This window comes from Dendrobates tinctorius, unplaced genomic scaffold, assembly GCF_039654945.1.
Source record: "Dendrobates tinctorius isolate UK_male_01 unplaced genomic scaffold, ASM3965494v1 ptg000097l, whole genome shotgun sequence".
NCBI lineage: Eukaryota > Metazoa > Chordata > Amphibia > Anura > Dendrobatidae > Dendrobates > Dendrobates tinctorius.
In genome coordinates, this window is record NW_027361765.1 from 28514569 (window position 1) to 28533268 (window position 18700).

The following is an 18700-nucleotide window of genomic DNA, read 5'->3' on the forward strand; positions in this document are numbered from 1 at the left end:
GGATCGCAGCTGCGTCCTGGATCCAAGCGGCATCACTTGGGTGTTCAAAAATGGTGGTCAGCGTACTTCCGGTGCGGCACAGTGGATTGTGGGATTCGGGGACATCCAGACGGAAGTGGATGACAGACAATTTAAGGCAAAAATAATTATATATATATATATATATATATCTATATCTATATCTATCTGATGGTTGTTTCAAACTTCATCAAAATAGTTTTCTTTAATGCGTATATTGAAAAACCATGAGTACAAGTTTTTTAGTTTAAAACTTGGATTTGAGCATCTCTAGTGCGGCTTCCATTTTGAGTTCTATGACTGTATCCAACCCTTTTTCAAGTTCTTTAACACAAACAAAGCCTTAGTAATATCAAAGTGACTTTAACCTATATAGCTATGTGTAAACGGATAGTCACTGCAAACAGCCTGTTTAATAACACTGCACTGACACTTTTTTATGCTTTTTAAAATGTTAAAATAGTCCAATATCTGTCCCTTACGAGGGTAAATGCCTGCTATTTATATATTTGTTAAGGGGGTTTTACACTAAGCGATATCGCTAGCAATATCGCTAAAACGTCACCGCTTTTGTGACGTTATAGCGATATTGCTAGCGATATCGCTATGTTTGATACTTACCTCCGACCGGCTCCCCCGCTGTCCATCGCTGATCGCGCGAGAATGTCCGGCTCCATTTCTCGTCGTCTGCTTCCTGCTGGGCTTCCTGCTGTGACGACGAGCAACGCATGGAGGCGGGCGGGAGGACGTCAGGATCGCTGTGTGTGAAAGGTGAGTATCGTGCGCTGCGTCGCTGCTGCATTGCTGTGAGATCTTTCTGTATGAAAGCTCACTAGCGATCATTTAGCGATGCACCAGCGATCCTGACCGGGTCGGATCGCTGGTCGGATCGCTGGTGCATCGCTAAATGTAAAAGGGCCTTTACTCGTATAGCAGCATTAGTTCCACAGCCCTTTACAGACATTATTGGCACTGTCCCCATTGAGGCTCACAATCTACATTCCTTATCAGTATATCTTTGGAGTGTGGGAGAAAACCACAAACTCCTTGCAGATGTTGTCCTTGGTTGGATTTGAACCCAGAACACCAGCGCTGCAGTTCCAACCACTGATTTTATACAGCGGGGATCTACAAAAGCCATTTTTGACAAGCGTTGTTCCAAAAATTATCTTTTTGGGAGTAGCAACAGGCTTATTTGGAAAATAAAGAAGCAATGTTTTTTAATTTTTTTTTTTTTTTCACAAGCACTTGCAAAGTTATCACCAACAAGCGGTGGACACCGCGTTGTGAAAAGGGCATTCTCACCACTGACCACCACTAGTCTGTTCCACTATACCATCATCTAGTCTAAAATTGGTGCCACAAGTTGTACAAGTTAGTCCTTCCTTAAATATAGTGGACTCTTGAATTCTATAATGAATGCACCATAGTAATTTGAGTCAGAATACTGACTGTCCACTAACCAGAACCTCTTTAAGGAAAACGTATTTACTAGCAGATCATAAATACCTATTGTACTGGACACCACACCACTGAGCAGTCGGTACTTTGATGAAGGTCCATTCTGAGACCGAAACGTTGTATTTTGGACTGCATTAAAATTGTTCTACAGTTCATTAAATTGAGTGCCAAGTTTTCTTTATATACTATTTTGACCTTAATGACCTGGCCGTTTTTTGCAATTCTGTCCAGTGTCCATTTATGAGGTAGTAACTCAGGAATGCTTCAACGGATCCTAGCGATTCTGAGATTGTTTGTTTGTTTTTTTCGTGACATATTGGGCCTCATGTTAGTGGTAAATTTAGGTCGATAATTCTTGCATTTACTTGTGAAAAAATCGTAAATTAGGAGGAAAATTTTGCTATTTTCACATTTTGAATTTTTATTCTGTTAAACCAGAGAGTTATGTGACAAAAAATAGTTAATAAATAACATTTCCCACATGTCTACTTTACATCAGCACAATTTTGGAAACGGTTGTTTTTTTTTTCTTGTTAGGAAGTTATAAGGGTTAAAAGTTGACCAGCGATTTCTCATTTTTACAACAAAATTTACAAAACCATTTCTTTTCGGGACCACATCACATTTGAAGTCAGTTTGAGGGGTCAGTATGACAAAAAATACCCAAAAGTGACACCATTCTAAAAACTGCACCCCTCAAGGTGCTCAAAACCATATTCAGCAGCAGAAGCAATATGGAAGGAAAAAATGAACATTTAACTTTCTAATCACGAAAATGATCTTTTAGCAACAATTTTTTTAAATGAGAAAGTGGACCCCCAAAAGATGTGCAGTTTGTCCTGAGTACGCTGAAACCCCATATGTGGAGGGGGGGGGGGACCACTGTTACACGGTACACGGCAGGGCTCGTAAGGAAAGGCGCGCCGTTTGACTTTTTGAATGGAAAATTGGCTCCATAGCTCCAATCGTTAGCGGTCACCATGTCGCGTATGGAGAGTCCCTGTGTGCCTAAATATTGAAGCCCCCCCACACAAGTGACCCCATTTTGGAAATTAGACCCCCCCCCTCTAAGGAACTTATCTAGATGTTTGGTGAGCACTTTGAATACCCAAGTGCTTCACAGACGTTTATAACTCAGAGCCGTGAAAATAAACATTTTTTTTCCTAATTTTTTTTTTAGCCTGCAGTTTTTTATTTTCACAAGGGTAACAGGAGAAATTTGGATCCCAAAAGTTGTTGTCCAGTTTGTCCTGAGTACGCTGGTACCCCATATGTGGGGGGAAGGGGACCACTGTTTGGGCACACGTCGGGGTTCGGAAGGGAAGTAATGACATTTTGAAATGCAGACTTTGATGGAATGGTCTGCGGACGTCATGTTACAGTTGCAGTGCCCCTGATGTGCCTAAACAGAAGAAACCCCCCACAAATGACCCCATTTTGGAAACTAGACCCCCCAAGGAACTTATCTAGATAAGCGGGGAGGGGGTGATCACCGTGGCAGGGGAGTGGAATCGGACAGCGGGGGGAGCGGAGGGGAGCACATACCGGTGAGCAGCGGCAGATCGCAGTCAGGGGTGGTGGCGGCAGGGTCATCAGCGGCAGCAGATCGCAGTCAGGGATGGTGGCGGCAGGGTCATCAGCGGCAGCAGGGACGAGCGAGGGCAGCCATAGTTGACACCGCCCCTGCACATCTGATTTGGAGGGATAGTCACATGGACGCTAGCTCCAATCAGATCTGGGGGCGGTGACACAGAGGTCGCCTAGCTCCAGCTGATGGTATTGCACCATCGGCCATGGCTGGATTGTAATAGTTCACCAAGTTTCATTGGTGAAATATTACGATTGCTCTGACTGTTTCACTTTCAGTGCGCAGGCGCCGGGAAAAGGTCAGAGGTCCGGTGCCTGCGCACTGCAGTACTCTGCTCTGCCCTCAACAGGGCAGAGCAGTGCGCCTGCACCGTAGCCGTGACGGGAAGCAAAGAGGCCGTCACTGCTAGAAGATGGGAGGCGCCGAATCGGACGACACCCATCGGACCAAGACCGGACCCGGACCGCCCCTGGGTGAGTATAGTATAACTTGTTTTTCTATCTTTCAAGTTACATTGGGGGCTTATCTACAGCATTACAGAATGCTGTAGGTAAGCCCCTGATGGCGGTGCCGGCAGTTGATGGTCAAAAAATAGGTGACAGATTCCCTTTAAGGCTTGAATGTCCTCTACCCTTCCTGTGTATATACATTTAAAGTGAATTGGAGAAAGTGGATCAAACTAGTGGGTCCTTCCATGTCAAGTCAACCAATGAATATCACCACTATATTTTTTAATTCTTTTTTTTTTTAGAATTTGTTCTTTGGTAATACTGTGATTTTATAGGATGCAAAAATGTAAAGGAAAAAAATTCTATACCTTTTACTTTTGTTTTGGTTTTGTTTTTTTAATTCGCTTTCAAAGTTCAGAAAAAATGTGAATTTCTGTGTTGCATGCCTTTTATGTTTCTCCTCATAACTCGGGCAAGAAATAAAATGGAGAAATGGGGGAAAAACACCATTCAACTCAGAACAGGATAGGCTTTCTAAAGTTGTCACAAGTATCTTTATTAATATTTTACCCATACGGAATTGAACGCAAAATTTCAATAAGCATTTTCAAAAGATTAATATATTTAAATTTGCAAAAAAAATCACATGTTTCTCCTATGCTCCTAGCCACATCTGTACCAAAATTCATGTTGTTCTTTCCATGGAATCATACTTTAAAAATAGCAAAAACAAATCTATATAAATAGCGTCAATTTGAAAAACTTGAATTCAGATCTGTTTAGCCTGTAGGGTCTATTTTTTTCCAACTAAAAAGCTCATTATTTTTTTTTTTTTTATATATAGATATTGGGAGGGATGTTTTGGCTGCTTCTTCACACAACAAACAGCTGACTGGACCATGAGATGAGCTTTATAAACATTTAAATCTTCCCGGTCAAACTGCTCTCTACCAATTCAGCTACGTCTCCCAGATCTGCCCAGTAACAGACAACCTGAGCAGATTCTAGAAAGGCGAGTACCACAAGCACACCCCAGAAGGGGTTTGTAGCATGGCAATAATTAAAATAAAAAAAAAAATTCCTGAAGGGGTTAATACTGACAGAAGTGAAGTTTTATTTTAAAAGTGAGCGAGGCAAAGGAGAACCCATGTCCTGACATCCCTGGACCTGTGCCCTCTGTGTATCCAAGAAAACCAGACATATTAAAAGTAAACAAAAATTAGATATTAACTCAGCTGGACCCAATCTCCAGAACGGGCCATACATACTCTTTGACACAAAAGGAAATGGCCATTGTTGGTAAGACATTGTGGACCAGATTAAATCTCGCTCAGTAAAAGGGATAAATTGATGATAAAAGCGTCATGATTTCTCCATCGCTTCATTGGGGGGCACAGGAACCATGGGTGTATGCTGCTGCCACTAGGAGGCTGACACTATGCACATAAAGTTAGCTCCTCTGCAGTATACACCCCACCGACTTGCACTAAATTAATCAGTTTAGCTTAGTGTCAGTAGGAGGTGGACACTGGTCTTTCACTAGACCCATATCTACCTCAGTGTGCGTCGTTCCTTTTTCAGGTTCCTGGAGGGATACTGTGTGAACGGTCACTACTGTAATCCCACAAAAAGACTGAGTACGGCGTGTACTGCCTCCCCGTAAACTCATATGTCTTCCAGACAGGACCAAGAGCCCTAACACAGAAGCGTGTTCAGACGGCCTGGACCCATTCCTGCCTTTGTCCCCCTACCCACTCGCCCACCAGAGCCTGTCGGTTTGAGGAGACGTGGACGTCCCACCGAGGAACCTCAAGCAGATCCTGGATGTCAGACCTTCAGGGTGTGGGAAGGTAGGTTTTTCTTTCCCCAGCCCAGAAAAGATTTGAAGACCGGAGGACCTCTTGAGGCAGCTGGAGCCGCCGCAGAAGAAAAAAAAAGAAGGGAGAAAAAAAAGATCCTTTTTATTGCACGGGCATACCTTTTTCTGTGTCGTTTGAGGACGGTGCCGCTCCGGAGGGCACGGGGTCCCTGGGGAGATCTGGACTTTTTGGATGCCATAGCTTCCACCCTCCCCCTTTTTTTTTTTTTTTTGTCCTGCTGGTGCGGTCCCTTCCCCCTTTCCCCCTGCTCCGGTGGTCGCCGCTTGTAATTTAGGTTCCGGCTTCATTCAGGCCTAGTTACAGCACCGGCTCCGCCCCTTTCCTCTGATTTCCAGGCGGGCTTTTCTCCCGCCCGTCTCTCCCTCTACTCTTCCTGTGTGGCGTGAGGCTCCGCCCACTACCCTCAGTCTTCACTGTGGCCTGGAGCCGCCGGCATAGTGCTCCTCCGGACACTGAGTTTAGTTCCGCCCCCTCCGCCTGTCTTGTGTTTTCTTGGCGCCCGGCTCCGCCCACTGCTCCCTGCTTCAGTGCAGGAGGGCATCGGCGCCATCTTTTGCCTCCGGGTGTGGACGCCTGGCTCCGCCCACTCCCAGCCTGAGAGCGGGCTTTTCAGTTTCGTTGCCGCCCACTTCCCTCACAGCGTGTGCTTCCTGCCCTGCATCTCCCTGGCAGTCGCCATTTTCCTGCTGCTGTATCTGCATGCTGAATTCTTCTGCTGGACCTGCCTGCCCTGCTGTTTCTGCGTAGCCTGGGAGTCTCCTACAGGACATCTACAGTGGGTAGCTCCGCACTGTAGACTGACATTCTCCTCTGCTCCCTGTCCCCTAACCTTATGGCACCGCTTAGTGGGTTTGTTCATCATGTCTAATTCTAAGTCACTTTGTTCTCGTCCTCTAACTTCCTCCTCTTCCTCTTCCTCCACTGTGGTCAGTCAATTTGCATGTTCATCTTGTAATCGCAAATTTCCATCAGGTCAGTCCTCTCCCCTCTGTCAGGACTGCAGCAACCTCATTGAGCCCACCGCCCAGGAGCCCCCGGTTGACCCACATGAGAGTGAAACCACTATCCCAGGGTGGGTTTCCTCTCTGTCACAATCTGTGGTGGATCTGACCAGGGTGTCTCAGACCCTGGTGTCCGTACTTGACAAGTTGCCCCTGCAGACATCCGCAGGACCCAGCAGGTCACATGAAGCTCCATCTGAGCCTGCCAACATTAGCCGCAAAAGATCCAGACAAGATTTGAATCCTCCTCCCGTTCCATCTCACCCCACAGTCTGTCCCAGCAACCTCCTTCTTCCCGGTCCTCCTCTCCCGAGCCAGGCGAGGCGTTCTTGGATGCCCCCTCTGAGGATGTTTTGGAGCTGGAGTTGGATGAAGTCGCTGACTCAGGGATATGGTTCAGAGCCTCATTGGCGCGATCAACCTGACCTTTAGCATCAAAGACTCTCCTGCGGAACCCGCAGATCAGGCGGTTTCATTCAGATGGTCTAAACCTCCTTCCAAGGTCTTCGCTCCTCATTCTGAGTTAGAGAAGCTTCTCTCCCAAATAAGAGAAAATCCTACCAGACGCTTTCAAAGAGGAAACCGCCTTAGCGTGTTACATCCTTTTCTCCGGAGCTCATCGCCAACTTGTCAGCTTCTCCCTCCGTGGACCCGCTGGTCTCTAGACTTTCAAATATCACGGTCCTTCCGATTTCTGGTGGAGCATACTTGAGAGAGATTCTAATGACAGAATTATTGAATCTTTTGCGAAGTCAGCTTTCGAAGCGGCCACGTCTGCTCTTAGTCCGGCCTTTGCTTCTACTTGGGTTGCAAAGGCCATCGCCAAATGGGCTAAGGATCTCCAGCAACGTTGTTGCAATTCGACGTACACTTTGGCTTAAAGCCTGGCATGCGGACTTATCAAAGAAGTCTCTTACCAGCTTACCTTTTCAGGGATCTCGAGTATTTGGCGCCAGGCTGGACCAGATTATTAAGGATGCCACTGGGGGCACAAGCTCTCTTCCCCAGTGCAAACCCCGTCGGCCTACTCCAAGACAACAGTTTCGTCGTGTCGTGACGACAAAGCCTTTTTCCAACCAGCAGAGATCGCAAGCGCATCAAGATAGGAAGAAGGTTTCCTTTAGGCCCACCCCTTCCTGGCGCTCCCATTCCTCCCAAGGTAGATCCACCAGGTCCAGACCTGGAAGGTCCACCTCTGCATGACTGTCAATGATGCCCCAAAGTGCCTCCCCAGTTGGCCGGCCGTCTCCTTTCCTTCCAAGACATCTATCTCGCCTCTTTGGAAGACGCTTGGGTCAGGGAAGTTGTAGCCTCAGGATACAAGATAGATTTTGTTTCTCGTCCCCCAGGATCGATTCATTGAATCCCGACCTCAAAGAGACCCCGCGTTGGTTCCGGGTCTCTTTGCAATCATCACATCTCTCCTCAGTTCCTGGGTGATTGTACCCTTACCAGAAACAGAACGCTTCACAGGTTTCTACTCAAACCTGTTTGTAGTGCCGAAAAAAGGCGGCGCGGTTTGGCCCATTCTGAATCTCAAATTACTTAACAAAAGGGTCCACCTACGACAATTCAGGATGGAATCCCTTCGTTCAGTAATCGCTTCCATGGAGGCGCAGGAATTCCTGAGCTCCATAGACATTCAGGATGCCTATCTACATCTCCCTATCTTCCCAGGACATCAGAGGTTCCTGCGCTTCGCGATACATCAGGAACATTTCCAGTTCGTCGCCCTGCCGTTTTGGTCTCGCCACCGCTCCCCAGGGTTTTCACAAAAATCATGGCAACATTAATGGCCATCTTGAGGATCAGAGTTATCGTGCTCTTTCCATACCTCGACGACATCTTCATCAAGGCTCCGTCCTTGCCCCAGGCTCACGAAAGTCTAACCATTGTTCTCGACACCATGTCCAGATTCGGGTGGATCATCAACAGGAAAAAGTCCTGCCTGGTTCCAACACATCTTGTGCTTCTAGGCATACTGTTCCACACCCGTCGGGCGAGGGTCTTTCTTCCCGAGGAAAAGAAGGAAACTCTACGGCGGGATGTTCGCTTGCTTCAGGGCTCCCAGCTTACGTCCTTCCAAACAGCTATGTGGGTTCTAGGGAGGATGGTGGCGACGTCCGAAGCGATTCCCTTCTCTCAGTTCCACTCAAGGCCGCTTCAGCAGGCCATCCTGTCGCAGTGGAACAGGTCTGTCTCTTCTCTGGATCGTCCGATTCGACTCTCGTTCCATGTCAAACAGTCCCTCAATTGGTGGCTGACATCACAGCTCATCTCCCAGGGCCGGTCCTTCCTTCCGGTTCACTGGCAGGTTGTGACGACTGACGCCAGCCTTCTCTGCTGGGGTGCGGTGTTTCGCCATCTGACCGTCCAGGGTCGTTGACACAGGAAGCTGCTCTGCCGATCAACGTCCTAGAGATACGGGCAATTTTTCTGTCCCTGCTTCACTGGGAAAAGTTTCTCAAGGGTCTGCCAGTCCGGATCCAGACGGACAATGCCACAGTGGTGGCATACGTCAACCACCAGGGAGGGACTCAGTTTCTTGACGTTAGCCGAAGTCTCCAAAATCCTTCATTGGGCAGAGGTAACAGTGCCAGCAATATCCGCGGTGCACATTCCCAGTGTGTACAACTGGGCTGCCAACTTTCTCAGCCGCGAGGGTCTCGCGGCAGGTGAATGGTCCTTGCATCAGGAGGTCTTCCTCCAAATTTGCCTTCGTTGGTGGACCCTGGATGTGGACCTTATGGCGTCCCGTCTGAACAGGAAAGTCCCATGGTTCGTTTCCAGGACCCGGGAGCCTCTCGCGGTAGGCGCCGATACTCTGACTATTCCTTGGTCACAGTTCGTGCTCCTCCTCCTCTTCCCAACCGTTGAAGTTGATCAAGGTGGAAGGGATGCCAGTCATTCTCATCGCTCCGGATTGGCCCAGAAGGTCTTAGTTCGCGGACATCGTCAACCTTCTCGCGGACGCTCCCTGGAAGCTTCCAGACAGATCAGATCTGCTGTCGCAGGGCCCGATCTAACACCCCAATTCTCGGTCGCTCAATTTGAAGGCGTGACCATTGAAACCGCGGTTCTGAAAGTCAGGTTTTTCAGATCGGGTGATTCACACCATGATCCGGGCTAGGAAGCCGTCGTCTTCCAGAATATACTATCGCACGTGGAAGGCCTATTTCAGTTGGTGCGAGTCCAATCACATCCCGCCTATGTCCTTTTCGCTCCCTTCTATTCTGGCATTCCTCCAGGCGGGCCTGGACGCGGGTCTTGCCCTTCGTTCTCAAAGGGTGTGTGCACACGTTGCAGTTTGTGCTGCGGAATTTTCCACACAGATTTGTCTAAATCCGCAGGTTATCTGCAGATTAGCCTGCGGTTTTGACACCTGTCATGGAGTAGGTGCCAAACTGCTGCGGAATCCGCACAAAGAAGTGACATGCTGCGGATTTAAAACCGCAGCAACTCCGCACCGTGGGCACAGCGTTTTTCATTTTGCATTGCTTTAAATGGTACTCTACACCGCAGCAGAAACTGCTGCGGATCCGCAGGGCCAGTTCCGCTGCGGATCCGCAGCAGAATCCGCAATGTGTGCACACACCCTAAAGGGTCAAGTATCGGCGCTTTTCCATTCTTTTCCAGAAGACGTTATCCTCTCGACCGCAGGTCAAGACTTTTCTTCAAGGGGTAGCTAATGCAGCACCTCCATATCGGACTCCTGTGGATCCCTGGGATCTCAGTATCTCAATCTTGTCCTAGAGGCCCTACAGGGTTCGCCCTTTGAGCCTCTCAAGGAAGTTTCCCTGTCCTTTCTCTCCAGGAAAGTGGCCTTTCTCGTGGCCATTGCATCCATCCGGCGCGTCTCGGAGTTGGCGGCCCTTTCCTTTCGCCCTCCTTTTTTGGTACTTCAGGATAAGGTGGTCCTGCGGCCTCCGCCTTCCTTCCTTCCTAAGGTAGTATCCTCTTTACACCTAAATGAGGACATCGTGCTACCTCTACCTAGGGCAGCACGGTGGCTCAGTGGTTAGCGCTGCAACCTTGCAGCGCTGGGGTCCTGGGTTCGAATCCTACCAAGGACAACATCTCCAAGGAGTTTGTATGTTCTTCCCGTGTTTGCGTGGGTTTCCTCCCACATTCCAAAGACATACTAATAGGGAATTTAGATTGTGAGCCCCATTGGGGACAGTGATGATAATGTGTGCAAACTAAAGCGCTGCGGAATATGTTAGGCTACTTTCACACATCCGTTTTCTGGAATCCGGCACGATGCGGCGATTCCTCATTGACTGTCATTATCGCTGCATCGTGCCGGATGGGCATGCAGCATGTCAGGTTTCTGCCGGAGACGGCAAAAATGCGCCGTCCGGCGTCTGCAAAAAAACGTTCCCTGTAACGTTTTTTGACAGCGCCGGAACGGTTTTCAGAACAGCGCATGCCCGGACACTTTGTGTTTTAACCCCATAAGTGACTGCCATCTATAGCTAAAATCAATCAATCTCTCTCTCGCTCTCTCTCTTTCTCTCGTCCCCCTGATCATCATACCTGTCTGCTCGCCCTCGTTGCGCTCTGGCTCTTTTAAATGTTCACGACACCGTATCCAGCCGTACACATACATCCGGTGTCTGCGCTCCACGCCGCATCCGGCAGTACGGCTTTTCACCGCAAGGCGCCGGAACACTAAAGACGGATGTCTGAAAGAAGCCTTAGCGCTATATAAAAATAAAGATTATTATTTATTATTACCTTCCTTTTTGTCCTGGTCCCAATTCATCCTCTGGAATGCTCCTTGAACAAGCTAGACCTGGTCAGGGCGATGAAGGTCTATTTGGCTAGAACTGCTTCTTGCCGGAAGACAGACTCCCTTTTCGTCATTCTGGATGGTGCGCGAAAAAGCCTGCCGGCCTCCAAGGCGATTTGCTCGCAGGATCAGATCAGCAATTTTGGAGGCTTATCGGGTCAAAAACAGAGTGCCCCCCTCCTGGGGTTAAGGCTCACTCTACCCGAGCAGTGCTCCCCTCCAGGGGTTAAGGCTCACTCTACGTGGGCAGTGGGGGCCTCCTGGGTGGTGCACCACAGGGCTTCTGCGCTGCAGATTTGCAAGGCTGCAACCAGGTGTTCTGTCCACACTTTCGCAAAATTTTACAAGGTCCACACCTATGCTTCGGCGGACGCCATCCTAGGCAGAAGGATCTTGCAGGCGGCGGTGGCGAGTCTGCCGACCTAATGGAACAGGACTAGTATCGCGCGCCTTTTTAGAAGATTTTGTAACATACTGTATTTTTCAAAATTGCACATCAAAATTTTTAATTTGACTCGTCCAAAGCAAAATATCAAGAAACATAATCTTGTGACATATCAAATTAAAGCCTCTCCCATCTCTTTATCTTATTTCTAACTCAAGATATGATAAAAAATGTAACATCATAAAAGCCCAAAATTTGGAAATCTATAAAAAAAAAATTAAGATAAAAATGCAATTTCTTTGTAATTCACTAAAGTAGCACTTAAAAAAAAATCCGAAAAACATTAGGTAAAAAAAAAAATTCAGATTTTGATCACTTGACATGGAATAATCCTAGTAAAGTCTTCCTTCAAGGAGTGCTTGAAAATGGCTCTATGGAAAAGCTGAAATGTTGCATTTTCTTGATTTTATATTGCTGAATAAACATATTTGGGTAACTTTCATACTGCTTTCATCTACTTTTCTATCTGTTTGAGTGAATTTATTGTCACATGCCTCACCCGATGTTTATCCACTGAGCTTTCTATAAAAGTGTGCTCAAAAATTTGGGATTTTTTGGGGCTTTCCATTCTCTGTACAGCTCCACTGAGGACGCTGCTCTTTCATATGATTTTATGTTTTTCTATAAATATTGTTCCAACTACCCATTGTATGATGAGTGTGGTTTTTTTTTTTTTTGGTTTTTTTTTTATGCATGCTCTGGGCAGATATATATTGGTGTTATGTTTTTCTACTGCATATAATAGCGTAGTAGATTACACATATGGCAATTAAACATACCAGTCCTGAACTTTTTTTTCTTTTTCTGTGGGGTCCTTTAGGTGAGGGTTCCCCAACTCAAGGCCCACCAACAGGTCATGTTTTCAGGATTTCCTTAGTATTGCCCAGATGATAATTGCATCACCTGTACAATACAAGGGAAATCCTGAAAACATGACCTGTTGGTGGGCCTTGAGGACTGGAGTTGGGGAACCCTGCTTTAGGTGACTTCTGTCACTGTCTCCCAACTTATAGAGTACATCCAACAGAAGACTCTAGTGCTTCCAATGTATACCTGGTAGATGGCTCAAACTGACTGTGAACAGAGCCATACAATTGTTCAGACTCTAGTCCTTGGGTGATGGCCTACATAAAAGGTTATTCCTAGTACTGACAGTTAGCACTGTCCCACAGGATAGGTGATAATTTTGATTGGTGGATGTCCTTTTGTCATACCCCCCACAATTAGAAAATTATCTATGTTGTATACAGATGATAACTTTTAAAGATGGGAATAATCCCTTTACTAAAATAAAAATGTGCTTTAGTTTGTTTCAAACTTGAGTTACATTCAGAATTGGAAGAAACTTCCAGTTAATAGAAAGCAGTGCATTGTGGAAGCTGTTACATCGTTAGCTTAGGCTACGTTCACATTAGCGCCTCTGTGCACAGCGTATCATCTGCATGCGCAGACTCATGCCAAAATGCATTCAAACGTATGGTTACGCTGCCTTTTTTTATCCGCATCAGCTTACGCATGACGTCAACAAAAACGCTGCGTGTGCATGTTTGTATGCTATTTGCATGCGTTTTCGTTTTTTTTTCAGCACATGCATTCAAATTTTCAACTAATTTTTTAATGTGGCAAATGCTGTTCCAGGAGAATTTCCTTGACAAAAGCCACACACAAAATTTTGCAGGTGGTGAAATCATTTCCTGGACATGATTAGTGTGAAGAATGCATGCGTATTGAACGTATGCGCACGCCAGTCTTGCGTACCAATGCGTTCCCATAGACAGTAATGCGTTGTTTTGATGCACTCATCCGCATGCGTATGTCTGCGCGGAATTGACGCCTCAAAAAATGCAACATGTTGCATTCACCGCACACAGCGAGATGACACATGCGTACGCATCCCCATGCAAACGCATGTCCCTGCGTACACAACGTGAAAGATATGTACGCATGCGGATCGGTTCTCAGGTATACTCTGCGCACAGATGTGCTAATGTGAACCCAGCCTTAGAATTTATCTGCAGAGAGTTGTCTGTTTTCAGTTCTAACCAAGTTGTATTCTGTATGGATGAAAATACATGGGATCCTCTGGTAAAATGCACAGCTCAGTATGGAGTAAGATCAAAGCTTTCCTTCTTTCTAGAAAATTGTCCCATATAACAATCATTTTGTTTTTGTTCCAGCCATTTGCAAGATCTGTGAATTATCATTTGATTCTGAACAGATTCTTTTACAACATATGAAAGACAGTCATAAACCTGGGGAGATGCCATATGTTTGTCAGGTAATGACTGCAAAATTCCTTTGGCCGAGTGCTGCGGCCTCTTCTTTGTTTACTTTGCTTCCTGCACACCATAGACAATAGTGGACATATGAATATTGTACAATTTATTTGTTTTTATTTTTTAAATACGGTAGGTTATTTCCCATGGAATACTAACTGGCATACATTAATCAATTAATTGGCACCTTTCTGGCCCATTTTACTGCAAAATTATATTTAGTCTATTGTGGGCCAGATTTAATAATTATTTGCAGTTAAATTTAGAACCATTCACATCAGTTTGTAAGGGTAAGACAAGATGATGCGGTTACAAAACGCACGCCGTTGACTTCATGTGTGTTTCTTTTTCTACACAAAAAAAAGACAGTGCGGTTTTCAGCTGCATTTTATTTAGCAGGGTCCTTATCAAAGGTACTGTTGCTTAAATTGACATCTATTAATTGGTTCATGTAAAAAAAAAAAAAATACTGTCAAAGCATGTTTTTTCAATTTAAAAACCATATGCAGTCAACCAAACAGATTTTTTTTTTTTTTTTTTTTAACCACATCATGACTCCATCATAAACCCTTGAGGCCTTGCCCTAAAACTTGAATAAGAAGTCTATGTACCTTGTGGAAGGCCAGGATGTAGACACCTTTATGAATGTTTGCTTAAGACTTGTGACATTGGAGAAAACTAAAATAATCTCCCTTTGCTAGGTTGTGTTGAATAAAAATTGAAGGGAACCTGACATGTCCTCAAACGCTATTAACCTGCATATATAGGGTTAATCTGCAGGTGAATAGCATTCTAAAGCTGCATGGCTGCACCACTGAAACTACTGTACATGTGTTTTTTTATAAATTTATTTTTGGAGAAAATGAGTGGGATCACCCATGTCCTATGAAAAATTTTCATCTGCCAAGTGCAGTTAAATCATAGCTTGACCCGACAGAATAGCATAGATATAAATACATAGAATAGATAGTTGTAAAGATGTCAGTCACATATATTAGTACAGTGCTTGTGTAGCTTAATTTACATGTGTTTTACCTACTAAATTATTTTCTGAAAAAATGGCATGGGCTCCCCTGACATTTTATTAGCCAGCAGAGGGAAAGCGGACAGCTTGGGGGCTAAGGTTTTTATAGCCTGGGAAGGGGGAAGTACCCATGAAGCTTCACATGCTATTAATATCAGCTCCTAGCTGTAAACTAAGCCTTTACTGGTTATTAAAATGGGGGGTCCCAAAAAATAAAATGACATGGGTTCCCCCTATAATTATCTCCTTTCCGACATCGAGCGTATATTTACCCCAATGTCAGGCTCTCTCCCTTTGGTGTGGGCTCAGGCGGTGAGCCCACATCTTTCCCGGGAGATGTCAGCTGTTTTGAACAGCTGACATGTGCCCACAATAGCCGCGGGTGGAATCGCGATCCACCTGCGGCTATTAACCAGTTAAATGCCACTGTCAAACTCTGACAGCGGCATTTAACAAGCGCTTCCGGCAATCACACCCGAAATGGGCACATCGGTGACCCACGTCACGTGATCGTGGGTCACCGGTGTGTCAACATGACAACCGGAGGTCTCCTGGATACCGCTATGGTTGTCAGTGCCGGATTGCTGTGAGCGCCACCCAGTGGTCGGCGGTCATAGCAGGTCAGCAATTCTACTACATAGAGGTGATCTGATCCTCGCCTATATGTAGCAGAGCCGAACGAGTTGTGGCAGCTTCTAGTCTCCTATGGAGACTATTGAAGCATGCCAAAAGTAAAAAAAGTGTTTTAGAAATCTAAAAAAATATAAAAGTTCAGATCGCCCCCCTTTCGCCCCATTCAAAATAAAACAATAAAAATAAAATCAAACATACACATATTTGGCATCTCTGCATTCAGAATCGCCTGATCAATATAAAAAAAAAACATCAATAAACGGCGTAATGAGAAAGTCAAAACGCCAGAATTGCGTCTTTTGGTCGCTGCGACATTGCAGTAAAACGCAATAACAAGCGATCAAAAGATCGTATCTGCACCAAAGTGGTATCATTAAAAATGTCAGCTCGGCTGTCTAGGTTCTTTTTTATCTATGAACTCGTAATGACCTGAAGAATCATAATGGCAGGTCAGTTTCAGCATTTATTGAAACTAGTAAAACAGAAAACAAGTGTGGGATTACACTTTTTTTTTTTTTTGGCAATTTCACCGCACTTTAACTTTTTTTCCCATTTTCTAGTATACGACATGGTAAAACCAATGGTGTCCTTCAAAAGTACAACTCGTCACACAAAAAATAAGCCCTCACATGGCCATATTGACTGAAAAATAAAAAAAAGTTATGGCTCTGGAAAAGACGGGAGCGAAAAACGAAACTGCAAAACCGAAAAAAGCTCCGGGAGTTAATAACCAGCAAAAATGCAACCTGTGAACATAGCCTAGTTCTCCCGGCGGCCTCAGGATTTCAGCCATAGAGGCTTCAGTCCCTGCTCAGTACGTAGTGAGTGGTATCTGTAATCATGCCACAGCACTGTCGGGTCAGCAGTGTATCCGTACAGATACAGCTGTCAAACAGGGCCGAGGATACAGCTGCCCCTCAATATGTACTGAGCGGTGACTGAAACTGCGCCAGTCTCACGTCCATGACTGAAAGTTGGAGGCTGCTGCAGGAATAAAGTTAATTTCCTCTCAGCAGCTATACTCTCAGTGCGGCAGCAGCACAGCTTTAGAACACAATTAACCTGCAGATTAACCCCATAAGTGCAGGATAATAGCATTTATGGACATAAATGGTTCCCTTTAAATAAATGTTCAATTTATTTTTCCAGAATGTGTTTTATGGAAATGATTCTACTATTTACTAACAGCAAGTATTTTTATCCACTACAAATAGGTTTTGGCCTCTTTTGTAGATTATATGATCCAGAGCCCCACACATTGATCACAACAATCTTTTTCCCAATCCTACATTAAAAAAAATCTTCAGAGATCTATGTAAATCACAATCAGTAAATATAAAAACCTTTGTCATATCCTCTCAAGATCCACTTTTTATTAATTACTGTCCCCTCTTCTTGTAGGTGTGCAATTACAGATCTTCAGTTTTTATTGATGTTGATAATCATTTTCGAAGCACCCATGAGAACACAAAAAGTTTGTTATGTCCATTTTGTTTAAAAGTTATCAAGTCTGGAACGCCTTTCATGCAGCATTATATTAAGCACCAGGTTAGTCGCATTAGTGGAATTGTCAGTGTTCTCAGTTTCATCAGCGCAAATATTCTTGCAAATATCTGCTGTTTCAACTTAAAATGGCTATGCATGTGAACACAGTTTGTATTCTTTTATCAGAAAATCCTTACATTCTCTATTTCAGAATAAAGGTGTTTTAAGATGTCCTAAGTGCAGATTGCAGTTTTTGACTTGTAAGGAGAAAATGGATCATAAAACTCAGCATCACAGGACATTTAAGAAACCAAAACAACTAGAGGGTCTTCCTCCAGGAACAAAGGTGTGTTGAAACATTTTTTTGCTACATTACAAAATAGGTGTGCTCAGGTCACATGCAACCCCTTAAACTCTTCTTTTCATCACGCTTGTTTACTAAATTATGCTTTTAATTTGAGCATTGCATTTTAAGCGTTTTTTTTTTCTATCTGATGAACTTGTCTAAACTGGTAGAAATACCAGGAATATTGTACTGGAATTAATGAGAATTATGGAAAAGTGCAAGAATTAAATACGTTTGTATTTTAGGTGGGAGAGTGAAATCTGTTGCCATCTCTCTTATTGAAGTGATTTTTGGCACCTGTCTTTTAGGAATTCACTGGAGGCTTAATTTACTTGACTCTGCTTTTATTCCCCTTCTGCAATTTCTTATTGTCATGTCAACATATGTGCTTAAGAACACTTTAAAACTTTTGTAAAAGTAAGGTTAACTAATCTATACATCTATATATCAAATATATTTTTTTCTTTATAACTTCAGGTCACAATTCGAGCATCTGTTGGAGCATCTTCAAATCAAATTTCTTCTCCTGCTCCCTCTATTTCCAGAAACCTACCAGCAACTCCACCCCAACCCCCTCCTCAGCTGCCTCATTACACGCTACCCCAATCTCCTCCAGTAATGAAAACTATGGGCCCTAGCAATAATCGGAATTTAACAGCTAAAAAAATTACACATCCTGTAAAAATCAAGCCGCCTGCAAAAAAGCCTGCATCTTTGAACACTTCAAGAAGAACTAAAACAGTTAATACAGCTTTGAAAAAACTAAGGTACCTTTCATTCCCCATGGGGTCAAAAACAAATGTTTTATAAGAATTATAGTATCCCAGAAATTATTTTCGCGGCAAAGAAATCAATAGAAACCCCATAATTTCATTAACTGAGCAATAGGATACAACCTAAAGCTGACAGTCATTAGAAATTATTGCTATAAAGAAAAATGTGGTCTGATTTGGCCTATCATCTACACCTTTTCCTTACAAGAACAGGTGTTAGAGTCAAGTACTGATGGAAACTTGATTTGCTCTCTTGCATTTTTTTTTTTTGGTTGTTGTAAGGCTATGTGCACACGTAGGAAAAGTGGTGCAGAATTTTCTGCACAAAAACCGCATCTCCTGGCAGAATCCGCAGCCACGGTTTTGCCGCTGTTTTTATGCGGATTTTGTGCGGATTTGCCGCGGAATTGATGCGGATTTTCTGCAGTTTTTGCCACTGCGGATTTTTATCATGGAGGGGTCCAGAAACACTGCAAATCCGCACAAAAGAAGTGACATGCACTTCTTTTAAATCCGCAGCAATTCCGCA

General features: G+C 44.6%; 1 protein-coding gene across 4 annotated transcripts in view; it reads left to right on the forward strand.

Moving 5' to 3' along the window:
- Window positions 1-18700, forward strand: part of ZNF280D (zinc finger protein 280D) — a 274432-nt gene that overhangs the window by 86331 nt on the left and 169401 nt on the right. For all 4 annotated transcript variants that reach the window (XM_073586999.1, XM_073586996.1, XM_073586997.1 and 1 more), the window contains 4 exons: window positions 13812-13912; window positions 16969-17115; window positions 17264-17398; window positions 17876-18165. In XM_073586999.1, the coding sequence (XP_073443100.1) occupies window positions 13812-13912; window positions 16969-17115; window positions 17264-17398; window positions 17876-18165 (673 nt within the window). The remainder of the gene's footprint in view (window positions 1-13811; window positions 13913-16968; window positions 17116-17263; window positions 17399-17875; window positions 18166-18700) is intronic.